Source organism: Canis lupus, chromosome 7, assembly GCF_011100685.1.
Source record: "Canis lupus familiaris isolate Mischka breed German Shepherd chromosome 7, alternate assembly UU_Cfam_GSD_1.0, whole genome shotgun sequence".
NCBI lineage: Eukaryota > Metazoa > Chordata > Mammalia > Carnivora > Canidae > Canis > Canis lupus.
Window position 1 is genome coordinate 78653649 of NC_049228.1, and position 13806 is coordinate 78667454.

Consider the following 13806-nt stretch of genomic DNA (forward strand, 5'->3'; position numbering starts at 1 on the left):
TGGCCATATGAGCGGTAGATACGGCGTTGCAATGGACACGCGATACAATAAGCCTCGGCACACAAGCTTTCCTTGAGTGCACCTTTCGAACAGGCTCCTGCATAATGGAATTAAATTTATCCGAACACTGCGTGTGGCGTTGCAATGGGTATGATATACTAAGCAGGAGGGAAACAGGCCTTCCGTGAATGCAGCTTTCAACTAGCTTCTCACGTAGGGGAGTTGGAACCTGCCTCAACAGTGGCTGTGGAGGGTAAACGGAAATGCACTGTGCTCAATCTCAGAAACAAGTGTTCGTTGTGGGCAGCTTTCAAGTAGCCTCCCACACAAAGGAGTCAGAACCTTTCTGAATAGGCTGCGTGAGGTTGCAATGGCTACGCGATATCCTGAGCTCTAGGGGAAAAAGCGCTCCTTGAAAGTGCCTTCCAACTAGCTCCTCACATAAGGGAGTTAGAATCTATGTCTACAGTAAGTGTGTTTGCACATTGGAAATGTGCTGTACATAACTCTGAGAAGCGAGCGTTCCCTGAATGCACCTTTCAACTAGCCTCTCATATTAGGAAGTAGAACCTATAGAACAGTAGGTTTGGAAGCCCAATGGAAATTCACCATCCTAAACTCTGATATACAAGCTCTCCTTGAAATGCAGCTTTCAACTAGCGCCTCACATAAGGGGGCTAGAACCTCTCTCAAAAGTAGGTATGGAAGCACATTTGAAAAACACTCTCCTAAAAAAGAGAAAAAAAGAAAAAAGAAAAACACTCTCCTTAACTCTCAGAAACAAATGTTCCTTGGAGACCGGTTTCAGCTAGCACCTATCTCAAGAGTAGGTGTAGAGGCGCAATGGAAATACTGGACTCTGAGAAACCAACATTCCTTGAAGGCAGCTTTCTTTTTTTTTAATTGACATTTGATTTGTCAACATACAGTATCACACCCAGTGCTCATCCCGTCAAGTGCCCTCCTCAGTGCCTGTCACCCAGTCACCCCATCCCCCCACCCACCTCCCCTTCTGCGACCCTTTGTTCATTTCCCAGAGTTAGGAGTCTCTCACGGTTTGTCACCCTCTCTATTTTTTCCACTCATTTTCCCTCCTTTCCTTCATCATCCCTTTTATTTCTTACATTCCCTGTATGAGTGAAACCATATGATGATTGTCCTTCCCCGATGGACTTACTTCACTCAGCATTATACCCAGCACAAGATGAGCCAGGAGCAGATACTGGCAGGGAAGGAAGGAGGGCATTTGCACCCTGATCATCCCCACTAACTTCAAGCTCCAGGTGGCAGTTCAAGGTGGCTCCTCAGAGGGGGCATCTTCCCCTCCAACTGTTCATGCCTCTGGTCCTACTCCTCTTTCAGCTGCACATTCTCACAGGATAGCTACAACCATGGTTTGTCTGCCTGTACTTCAGCACACATCAGATGCCTAATAAATGCAAGGGTGCTCGGCCTCCAAGGCAGATGAGTGGGCGACCCATGGGCTTGGCCACACATAGTCAGTTGCCCTCCCCCACCCAAGGAACCAGGGCCTGCCCATTCGCCTATCCGTTCTGGCTCATTTAATCGACATAGGAACTCTGCATCAGTTCTTCCCAGGGTCTATCGCCACAGTCTGCAACTGGACAGTGAAAGCTTGAGTTTGAGGAACTGGACAGGTTGATGTGGTTGGTAAGTGATGGAGCTGAGACTTGGACCCCGGCCATACGAGCCCACATCAGGGAAAGGCAGATCTGGGGCAGAAGACAGCAGAAGAAAAAGCCTGCCCCAGTCCCGCCCTGAGGGCCAGCTGGTCACCGCATCTTTGGATGGCAATTGCTTTGCCACCAGCGTGGGAGGGAAGTCCGTAAGGCCAGGCATCTCATGCAGCTGGTGCTCGGGGGCTATGCACCAGTGGCAGGTAGCCTCTGGGGCTGGAGGTGGCTCCGTCTCTATGTTTAGGGCTGGAGTTACAATTCCCAGGAAAGGTGGTGGTCGAACTGACTGCAGCTCAGGACCTGGCGCACATGCAGAAGAAGACGTGAGCCCTCGTTCCAGATCTGGAACAGCTGATGGAAGTGATGCTGGCTCTGACGCTTGCAGTGATGGTTGAAATGAGCTAGGGGTGTCGCTAGCTCCTTCGGAGGCCCTTTCTCTGGCTCTGCAACTGGAAGGAGCTGTGGAGCTGGCACCAGCACAAGAGAAAGAGAAATGTTCATCCACGTGACTGACTTGCCCCGTGCCCTTCCAAAACCAGGACAGATCCCATGGCCATTAAAGGAACACCCAGCCCCTGAACCCCATCCCGGAGAGTCTTCCCAGCCTGCAGTACCCCTTGCCCTCTGCCTCTGCCTCTGAGCTGCAGAAGTTCCCACGGCATCAGGATAAGGGGGGCGTGGCACTTCAGGTCCCAGTCATGCAACTTCACGTGCACACAGGCCCCCTTTACTTCAAAACAGGCACAGTGCAGGGACTGCCAGGTGTCCTGAAGTTTCTGGTCAGGCCAGGTACCCAAGATGGGGGAGAGGGTACTGGGGAGAGTCATATGTGGAGCAGCGTCAGAGGCCTGGCTACCCTACACATGCTACTCCCACAGCACCATTCTTTCTGTGTGGGTCCCAGAGAATGCCCCCAGCATGACTTCCAACCCCTCCGTAGCTGTCCTTGCAGTGGAAGGTCTGGTCGTCCAGAAAAGCTGTATGAGTCTGGTTTTTCTACTTATCCTCTTATCCCCAAGATACTAGTTTAAAACTACATTATACTAACACTTCCTTCTCAGGGTTAAGTATATGGCACTCGCCTGTTGCTTTCACACATACTTTTGAGATAGTTTCTAATGTCAACACACAAGAATATAGGTAAAACCCACTTCCTGCGATAACTTCTTTCTTAGAATTAAAAGTAGGTCAGGGGCAGCCCTGGTGGCTCAGTGGTTTAGCGTCGCCTTTGGCCCAGGGCATGATCCTGGAGACCCGGGATCGAGTCCCACGTAGGGCTCCCTGCATGGAGCCTGCTTCTCCCTCTCCCTCTGCCTGTGTCTCTGCCTCTCTCTCTCTCTCTCTCATGAATGAATGAATGAATGAATAAATAAATAAATAAATGAAGTAGGTCAGTTGACATCCACATGCACACATATATTGGATACGGGTTATAACCTGACCAAAGAAGATGCCAGCTGGAAGCTGCATTCTAGTAATGCTTGTTTCTCAGGGCTAAGCATGTGTCACGTGCCTCTTGCTTTCACACTTCCTTTTGAGGTAGCTCCTCAAGCGTCATCACTGGTGTGGTGACTCTGTGCCAGTCCTCAGTGCCTCATGCATGTTCCCTACGTCCTCCTCCTGACACCATGAGCTGCCTGTATTACTCCCCTTTGTGCAAGTATAGAAAGTGGAGCATTTCTGGGTGCACGGAGCAGCTGGGATTTGAACTCGGGCCTTCCGGTTCTGCTTTGTTCTGTGGCGTGTGTTCTCAGGGCAACCCCCACACAGTAACCAGAGAGAGGGGGCTGCACTGGGGCTGGGGGTCCTACATGGTCAGTGAGACTCCTGAGCAAGGGGCTCAATGGGCCACCACATGTGGGGTCCTGCAGATGCCAGCCGCATCGCCCCTGTGTCCCTGTCTGCGATGGCAACGCTCTCCTGTTGACCTTCCTCTGGGCGGTGTTTCCAACACCTGCATTCTCACCGAGGATCTGACACCTCACTCACTTACCACATGGTCTCTCCTATCCCCAGATGAGAGACGCTTCCTGTCCATTTGCCCCTCAGGGTGGGCTCACAAACTGCCATTCACCCTCCTCTGCCTTTGTTTCTATTTCTGAAACAGAAATCTTTGCCCCTTTTGTCAACTTTCTTCTTGTCGTTTAATAATTCCACAATCTCCTTCCCTTCTGAGACCTTCCTCCAGGGGATTTTTTTTTTCTTCTCTCACACCTTTGATCTTCTCTATCAGTTATGAGCTACATCCAGCACTTAGTAACAGAACATGAAACACACAGATGTGTGTACATTGACTGAAGAGTATTCACTTTTTATATGTAATAAAAGTCCAGAAATACCTGGTGGTTGGCACTGGTTCCATAGCTCAAGTCTTTACAATCTTCTTGGTCCCAGAAAGGTGGCTGTAGCTCCATCCATCACATCTTTGTTCTAGGCAACAAACAAGAGGGAGTGGGGAAAGGCAAGAGGAGCACCTACCACTGTCCCTTTGTATAGTCACTGTCTGTAAGTCCCACCCAGCCACTTGCACTTATGTTTTGTTAGACACCCTGGCTGCAAGGAAGCCCAAGAAATGTAGAATTTAGCTGGTCATTTTGCCACTTAAGTTAGGTTTCTGTTAAGAAACAAGACAAGGAAGTAGATGTTGTGTGGCTGTCTACAGTTTCCCATTCTCCTGATTGAATTCTTCGCTCAGTTGAGGGTAGGTCATCAGGAGACCAGGGGATGCTCTTGGACCCCCCCCTTGCCTGACTGTCATATGATACAGGGTAGATGTTCCTAAGTTTTGTGTGAGCCTTCGTTGTGTGCACACATGGATGGATGTGTGTGTGTGCATGTACAAGGGAGAGCTGGGGCACAGGGGAGGCCACCTGAGGGCCAGGGCTATCTAGTACCACTCTCTGTGGGCACTGACACTCCATCCCAGGGTACTGGGGAGGCATTCCCAGATTCTCTCCATGGTGCAACCAGAGCGCATCCTGAGAGCCAACAGGTTGTGGCACATTTTCGACCCCCTTGGAGGGAAGAGGCCACATCTGCGGGTGGCACCTGTTTCCTTTCCCCTGCTCTGAACCCACTGGAACAGAATGCCTAAGTCTGAGTGGAAAAGTAGTCCTCCCAAGGGGGGAAAATGAATCATGCTTCTGCAGCCTTCAAGTTTGAAGTACACCTGTCCAATTTCTTGGCAGGGAGGGCAGATATATTTAAAAAAAAAAAAAGCTTTAAAAATAAAGAAAATCCATAAGATTATGAGAAATTTTCTTTTTTAAAAGATTTTATTTGAGAGAGAGACTGAATGAAAGAGAGAGCATGAGTGGGGCCATGGGCAGAGGGAGAGGGAAAAGCAGGCTCCCCACCGAGCAGGGAGCCTGATGCAGGGCTCAACTCAGGACCCTGGGATCATGACCTGGGCTGAAGGCAGAAGCTTCACCCACTGACCCACCCAGAAGCCAAGTTGTTATGAGGTTGTGCTAGTCACCATTCTCCACATTACCCCGCTTTCACCTCTCCTGAAAATCTTTGGCATCTTGCGTATCCATTTCCCTCGTTTGGCTCTCTTTTAAAAAACTAGATTCAGGGCAGCCCCGGCGGCCCAGTGGTTTAGCGCCGCCTTTGCCCAGGGTGTGATACTGAAGTCCCGGGATCGGGATCGAGTCCCACATCCAGCTCCCCACATGGAGCCTGCTTCTCCTTCTGCCTGTGTCTCTGCCTCTCTCTCTCTCTCTCTCTCTCATGAATAAATAAAATATCAAACAACAACAACAACAACAACTAGATTCACCATTGGAGAAAGGATGAGCCCGTGTCTCAAAGCAAATTTGTCTGCTTTAAACTAGGGAGCCTGGGGGAATCCTTGGGACTGTGGGAAAGGTGTGGACACTGGGCCCCTCAGAGTTTGGTCCCAGAAGCCTGTGGATGTCAGGAGGCCTAGGGCATGGAAGGTGCCCAGCAGAGCATGGCTACAGGTAGGTTGGGCAAGAGGTGGAGGGTGCTGGCCTCATTTCTGGGCCAAAAGACACACATTTAGACATCTCTTTTCCAGATTCATCCCATTCCTATTCAAAATATAGATTCATAAAAACAGAAAGTAGAATGGTATTTGCCAAGGGCTGGAAGGAGGTTCTAAGCCCGGTAGGTGAGAAGGTGGTGCAAAGCTGCTCCCCAGGAACGCTGGGTGCTCACCGTTCAGTACATAGCACCCCTGTGCAGCTAGCTTGTACCTCCCACAGGTGAGAGGCTGGTGGCAAGCTGTAGGCCCAGAAAGCTTGCGTCTCTGAGTTCAGTACGGAGACTTTCCATGGCACCTCCTCACCTAGAGTGGAGCCTGCTTCTAACTCCCATAGGTGAGAGGTTCCCATAGGTGAAAGCTGTGTTCAAGGAACACTTCTGAGAGTTGAGCCAGGACCTGTCCCTTGCAGCTCCCTACCCACTGTGGAAATAGCTTCTATCTCCCTTAGTCAGAGGCTGGTAAGAAGATGCTGGGTGATGGGCACTGAGGAGGGCACGTGATGGGATGAGCACTGTGTGTGATACTACATGTTGGCAAATTGAATTTAAATAAAATTTTGAAAGCAAGCCCTCAAAAAGTCCTATCTCCAAATATAATCACGCTGTTGAGTTAGGACTTCAACATACGAATTTTGAAGGAACACAACTCACTCTATTGTATACACACGTTTTCTACTATGAGAGGCTGAACCTTTCATGTCTCTGGCTTCTGAAGTCTAGCACTGTAATGCGACAGGATATGTCTATGTGATAAAAGAGTAAGGTGAGAAGTCCAGCTGCCTATTCACGGGAAGAGACAAAGACACAAAAGAAAAAACTTGTTTTTTCATTAATAATAATAATAAATAAGAAGAAAATCTTTCCAGCTCACACATTCGAGAGGACGGTTGCTGCATCGGGGGCTATAAAATGACCCAAACAATACCAAGGTATGAACAACCCCTTGAATCCTGACAGGCTGTGGCTAAGCTGACCTCGAGAGAGACTCTGGTGACTGGAAATTGGAACACTGGTTTCTAGTAAAAGAAAGGGAAGAAGAGATGTATGGAGACAGCAGCTTTATAGAACAACTTTCTCCAGTTTTTCACAGGGATTGAATGTTAGTGTTTTCTGCCGGAGGCTTAGTTCACACAAAGGAAAGAAAAGGAAACACGCTGTATTATTCGACATCTTAGCAAAGGCCGGAGGGGCAAACACCTGGATAATCTGAGGAGAATCTAATAAAAGGGACTACCTAACACATGTGGCACTGTTCAGAAGGTGACATCTGCTGGGGCAGCTGCCTGGGCACAGGCACTACCCTGGGCATGAAGCGCCCAGGGAGGCAGCTCCCCGGCAGCGGCACTGGCAGGAGTTGGCTTCCGAGCATCCCTGTCAGGAGCCCCAGGACTCTGCTGTGTTCTCCTCCCTGGCGCCCCTCCTCCGCCCTGAAGCCAGTGGGGAGGAAAGCCTGGAAGCAGGCCGCACGGGTGGACCCCCCAGCCAGGCCTGCCTTGAGGTCATGGAGAGCGGGTCCTGAGGGGGGGCGGCCAACACACCCCGGCAGCACGGCACTCACACACACACACACACACACACACACACACACACATATTTCGTGAATTTGGCAAAAGATCTCTTAAAGCAGGCATCAATATTTTATATATAAATATTTGATATCAAATATTATACATTATAAAACTCTATCTTTATTTGACAGAGACTTTTCTCAAAGCATTTGTTTAAAAGATTTTATGAGAGAGAGAGGGGGAGAGAGAGTGCACAAGCGGTGGAGGGTGGGCAGAGGGAGAGGTGGGAGTAAGCTCCCCGCGGAGCAGGGAGCCCAAGGGGCTCAACCCCAGGACCCCGGGATCACGACCTGAGCCCAAGGCAGATACTTCACTGGCTGAGCCCCCCGGGTGCCCCTTCCCAAAGCACTTTAAACACTAAAGGATATTGTTAAATTGGCATTTATAAACTGGGCAGTTCCCAATTCTTGAGGTAGAAAGGAGCAAAGCTTGCCAAAATTTCCAGAATCAACTAATTGCAGAAATACCTGCCAATCAGATTTCTAATAATGGGTCACAGGAAAGCCAGAAAAGACTAACTTGTATACATTTATATCGATGTGTTCATTTTGCTAATTATGTTCTAATCTCCTAGAAGGTGTTTTTCTTGCTTACCTTCTGCAAATTCTTCTCCTTAAGAAAACAGCAATAAAATGAAAACTCAATTAGAATTTCATTTTATTAACTGCCATCATGATGTCCAGACCTATATAATGAAGTGATTTCTACATTTTGGAAAATCTCTACCTGCCAAGATACAATCAAGCAAACAGGGTATGTTTGTAAATCTTGTGTGAACCTTATATAAAGCTAAACTAACATATAAAATTTTAGATCTTTACATCAAAGATTTATGGGACTTCATTAGAACACTCTCAGGATTTACTCCCAGACCTCCAAATAAATTTCCCAGATAACCTAGGAAATGGTTGAATTGCATCGGAAACCTTCACACGATGTTAAATTACTGCTATAGCAGAGGGACAAACCCCAGCCCAGCAGATTTACCCTCCCAGCTGATGTCTGGAGACACTGAGGCTGCCCAGGAGTCTGCGCTGCAGACCACCTCCGCAGAGCCCAGCCGCACTCGTAGGGCCCAGCACAACTGTGCCAGCTCAGATGGGCCCAGGCCACAACGCTGCCTACAGCGGCAAAGCTCAATCATGCCCCAGTACACAGTTCAACAATGACATGCACATCTTGCAGTTGAGTGGTTCAGCTCTTCGCCATCATGCCCCAGTGAAGCTGCTCCCAGAACCTGCACTGGCTCCAGGTCCCCCATCCCTTTTCTCTTATCCTCAGCATGGGCCCCAATACCCCACTGCCAGACAATGTACTTCCCCTCAATGCCTGGCCAGCTGATGGCCCCCCCTCCCCACTCCATGCAGTGTGTGTCCACACTGCCCACCCCGTCGCCTGCTGGGTCAACAATCCCCACCATCCATCACGGGGTCTGCCCAGCTCTTGGTCAGGCCCCTTCCATTCTTGTCTGACTCACGGCCACCCATGATGCCTATGAAATGGTAACGGCACCTTTTCTTTGTATCGCCCACCTCATGCTTATTGTTTATCAAAACAGAATTGTGGTTCAGCTGGATAGAAAGCCGAATCAGGGTTGAATGGTGCACCCTGCCCCCATTCACATGTTGAACTCTAACCCTCACACTTCAGCGTGTGACCTTATATGGACATAGGGTCTTTAAAGGGTTAAGCAAGTTAAACTGGGGTCCTTACATGGGCACTAATGCAATGTGACTGGAGTCTTTATTAAAAGGGGCTATTTGGGCACACAGACACATATGAAGGGAAGGGAAGGTGACGAGACACAAGGAAAACATGGCCATCCACAAGCCAAAGAGAGAGAAGCGTGGAATTGAACCTTCCCTCCCAGCCCTCAGAAGGTACTAGTGCTGCCAACACCCTGATCTTGAAAGTGCAGCCTCCAGAACTGTGAGACAAGGATCTTCCGTTGTTCAAGCCACCCAGTCTGTAGCACTATGCTGTAGCTGACCTAGCAAACCAATGCAGGGTGTAACCCTAAGAAACTGCTACACCAAGCCCAGGATTTACTGAGTAACTACAACTAAACCAGGCTCTTCCTGGTGATATTTTTTTAAACCAGGAGCTCTAAAGGAAAGGTGGTTTTGTTCAATTGATTCTTGTTTAAGAAACAGCGAGAGCATTCATTTAATTTTTACACAGTTCCTTAAGAGTTAAGCCTTGCGTGGAGGAGTTTTGTTCCTTGACGATGCCAAAAGGATGAGATTTTACCGTAAGATAGAATACTTGATCTGTGTTTGGGATCAATAAGTCTTCAACCGAATCAAAGTTTTACCCAGAACAAGGTATATCTGTTGTCTTCCTCAAAGTTGGTAAAACCAATTTTTGTTTCACCGAAATGCTGGTTTGGAAGGCCCTTTGCCGTTCGGCCACTGGATGGCAGGGCAGCACCATCCTTCCTGAGCCTCGCGCTAAAGGAAACAAATTCAGAATACCTGCTCCAGATATTTAGGAAGATCAACTTCAGTCTTCCTTTTTAGCATTAGCTTTTTCTTTTATAAAAGTGGCACATGTTTTTAACTGCAAATCTGAACAACACAGTAACGTATAGAGAATAAAATACAAACTCTCATTATTCTACCCGTCAGAGGCAAACACACTGGCGGTCTTGCTCCTGATATAAAAAGGCTAAAGTGTGGCCCATTCCCAGCATTCTCTGAAACACCTCTGCTCAAGGCTCCCTCTCCTCTCATTTATTATGAATTTCACTCAAACCTAACAGAATCCCAACTCCAATCTAACCCTAACCCCAACCCATAATCCCCTTTTTTAGAAATGTGTTGGCACTGTGGGTGAGCACCAGTGTTCAGAATGCTCACCATAAATACCAATTTTGTGTGTGTGTGTGTGTGTGTGTGTGTGTGTGTGAGAGAGAGAGAGAGAGAGAGAGAGAGAGAGCACAAGCAGGGGAGAAGCAGGCTCCCCACTGAGCCGGGAGCCCAACATAGGGCTTGGTCCCGGGACCCTAGGATTACCACCTGAGCCAAAGGCAGATGCTTACCTGACTGAGCCTCCCAGGCGCCCTAAATACCAAATCTATGACAGGGGCAGCATCAAGTCTTAGTCTTGGTAAGACTGATGAACTCTGCCATTTTTAATTATAGATAAAACACGGACAGCTGAAGAGACATCGCAGAGAAATCAGACTGGTTAAAGAAACAAAATATCCATCACCTTGGGTGGTCAGACACAGGAGGTTTACTTATTTGGGGGTTAAATTGTAAATTTCTATTTTTTAAAATTAAAATACAATAAAACTGCCTTGTTATAGGTTTAGCACATGTATCGATTTGTGTAAATTCCAGCGCAATCAGCATCCAGAGAAGTTCCATCACCCCAAACGACTCCTCCGTCCCTCTGTCATCACACCCTAACGGGCTCTAAAACTATCATTCTCAAGGGGCTTAGTGACTTAGCTGTTCTAACCGCCATGGGATCCGCCCACCAGCCTCTGGTGCACACCTTCTGGCTCCTGCCACCCAGCACCCAGCACCCAGCACGGTCCTGCCTACTTCAACCCAAATCTAGGCGTGTGTTCAGTGCTCCCGTTCAGGACAATCTTTCACCAAGTTCTTATACTGATTTGCAAACTACAGCAATGTCAGTAAACGTATTTAATCCTTAATGATAGAAAGATCCTCAGATCATAAAAAAGAAAAAACAAAAAACCCCACAATCCAACTATACAGAGTTTGAGGCACCCCAAACCAAACAGACCCAAATATATACACAGAAAGTACAGGTTGTGTGCGGACATCATTATTCTCTCAACCTCACCTCCAGGGTCAATCTAACCCCTTCAAGCCCATAAATTGTTTTGAATTTAGGGGCGCCCGGATGGCTCAGCGGGGGAGCGCCTGCCTGGGCTCAGGCCGTGACCCCGGGGTCTCAGGATCGAGTCCTGCATCGGGCTCCCCGCAGGGCGCCTGCTTCTCCCTCTGCCTGGGTCTCTCAGGAATACATTTTTAAAATCTTAAAATAAAATAAAATAAAATAAAATAAAGCATTGAATTGTTTGCTGTCACACCGTATTCCTACTATACCGAGCCTCCCCCGGGGAAGGGCGCTGCTGCAGTCGCCCCAACGGTCCCCGACCCCAGGAGGGGGCGTGGCCAAGACGAGGCCGCCCCGCGCAGGCTCAGTAATTCAGCCCCCGCGAGGGCGCGGGCCTCGGTTCCCATGGTGACAGCGCCCACTTCCGGTGCGTACCTCAGGGCGCCCTGTGCGGCGCGGGGCGGAGTGGCCGAGCGGCAGGTAGGACCCCGACGGCGCGAGGGGCGGGCCGCAGCCGGGAGGTGGCGCTCGGGGTGGCGCGGGGCTGCGGGGAGGTGCTGGGCCCCAAGTTTCTCCAGCGCCTCCCGCCCCCCGGCCCAGCCCAGCGCCCCCGGAACGCAGTCGGGTCTCTCGTTAAGAAGGGTGCGGACCCGGAGACGGAGGGGGTCGCCGCTTAACCAACAACTGCCTCCCAGGAGTCAGCTTAGCTTTAATACATACACAGTTGGGGCGCCTGGGTCAGGGCCTGACCCTGGAGACCCTGGATCGAGTCCCGCATCGGGCCCCCTGCGGGGAGCCTGCCTCTCCCTCTGCCTGTGTCTCTGCCTCTCTCTGTGTCTCTCATGAATAAATAAAATCTTTTTTTAAAAATACATAAGTTTTGTCTCTGGAAAATCATCATTTGGGGTCTAAAGGCCCTTCAGCCTCCCCGACACCGACATCTGGGAGTGCTGCCGCCTCGTGATGCTGTGTGTGTCCCAAAGCCTGAGAAAGGGAACTAGGAAGGCACCTCGAGGCCCCCAGCGTGTGGGATCTCGTGTCTTCTCAGTCTTCTCTCGGCCTCTCCCACTGTTTTTTGTTTTGTTTTGTTTTTTAATTTTATTTATTTATTCATTCATGATACAGAGAAAGAGAGAGAAGCAGAGACACAGGCAGAGGGAGAAGCAGGCTCCATGCAGGGACCCGATCCCGGGTCTCCAGGATCACGCCCTGGGCCGAAGGCAGACGCTAAACCACGGAGCCACCCAGGCGTCCGTCTCTCCCACTGTCTTGTGTGACCGGTTCAGCCCTGCTAGCTGCCCAGCTGAACTTCTCTGCAGACCTGGTGTTGTGCCCAAGATCGCAAACCCGAGAAACCACCGAGGAGCCGACACCGATGCAAACACACGAGGGTTTAGTACAAGCTCGAGCTTGGGTCCAAGTGCACCCGACACAGTGGAGCAGGACTTGGACCCCAAGGCTAAGAGGCGTAGCAGCTTTATAGGGGCCAGTGGCCCATGGGATACGCAGAAAGTTGCACAGTCCTGTCGGTCCACACGCAGGTGGCCGATTGAATTACACCTTACCCTATAGTATCCACTTGAGCTGGCCTATCACTGAGCCGATTTCCGATTAGGGTGTGCCCAGCGGCTTGACCAAGGTGGGGCAGCACCCTAAGCAATAAGCAGGTCATGTGGGGGTCATAGAGGAGGTGGCGGGTGCAGCACAAAACTGAGTTAGTCCTGCTCTGCTTGTCCAGGGGTAGGGGATTTTTGTCAAGTTTCCTGGGTCCCACACCTGGAAATTGGAAGAAAGATGGAGGCCTGGGACTGTGGTCGTATAGGAGACAAAGGCAACACTGTTCACCCTAGAATATTGCTGGGTTCTGCATTCCACCCTAGACTGCTGCTATAAGTACCCTACTTCCTTTGTTTCTGCCTACCGAGTACAAAACTCCAGGCACTACTCCACTCCCACTTCTGCAACTACACAGGTACTGGTTTAGCCCTCCTGCTGTGTACAGCTTGTTGGAAGACCCCAACGGTCACAATTATCCCATGCATGACTGGTGGGAATACAAAATGATGCAGCCACCTTGAAAAACAGCCTTGTCCTTCATTGAGTGTTGAAATATAGAGATGCCATATGATCCAGCAATTCCAGTCTCATGGAGTAATTCCCAACAATAAGGAAAACACGTGTCCATGCAAAAACTTGTCCACAGATGCTCATAGCAACATTATTCATAGTTGCCAAAAAAGTGGAAACATCCCAAATGTCAATCAACAGATGGATGGATGAAATATGTTATACCCAAATACTGGAATATTATTTGCCCATAAAAAGGAATAAAATACTAATATATGCTACCATATGAATGAATCTCAAAATCATGCTAAGAAACCAGTCACACTGGGATCCCTGTGTGGCTCAGCGGTTTGGTGCCTGCCTTTGGCCCCGGGTGCAATCCTGGAGTCCCAGGATTGAGTCCCATGTTGGGCTCCTGGCATGGAGCCTGCTTCTCCCTCCTCTTGTGTCTCTGCCTCTCTCATGAATAAATAAATAAATAAATCTTAAAAAAAAAAAAAAAAGAAAGAAAGAAACCAGTCACACAATACTACATTATTGTATGATTCCATCAATATGACATGTCCAATCTAAGCAAATCTATAGAAAGAAGTAGATTTTGACTGCCTATGGCTGGAGAGGTTGGAGGTCAGTAAGGAGTATCTCCTAATGGG

The 13806-nt window shown here is 49.3% G+C and overlaps 1 protein-coding gene across 2 annotated transcripts; it reads right to left on the minus strand.

The window, feature by feature from the left end:
* Nucleotides 1–1070: 1070 nt before the first annotated feature.
* LOC102154687 (diacylglycerol kinase kappa-like) lies at nt 1071–11415 on the minus strand. Of its 2 annotated transcripts, none has more exons than XM_038543941.1 (3): nt 11090–11415; nt 4037–4127; nt 1071–2164 (listed from the first exon to the last, which is right to left on the minus strand). In XM_038543941.1, exons 2-3 carry the CDS (start codon nt 4057–4059, stop codon nt 1603–1605), a joined length of 585 nt encoding a protein of 194 aa, XP_038399869.1. In that variant the 5' UTR covers nt 4060–4127; nt 11090–11415; the 3' UTR covers nt 1071–1602. The 2 variants fall into 2 exon arrangements, with proteins under 2 accessions (XP_038399869.1, XP_038399870.1); XM_038543942.1 differs by lacking the exon at nt 11090–11415 and adding an exon at nt 6357–7416.
* Between the last annotated feature and the right edge of the window lie 2391 nt (nt 11416–13806).

What these genes read in the sequence shown, in the direction of transcription:
- LOC102154687 (XM_038543941.1), bottom strand. Translation starts at nt 4,059, where the DNA reads ATGGAACCAGTGCCAACCACCAG. An exon ending in GAACCAGTGCCAACCACCAG is followed by an intron (nt 2,165 to 4,036) that starts GTATTTCTGGAC and finishes TGCTGGTGCCAG; the next exon opens with CTCCACAGCTCCTTCCAGTT.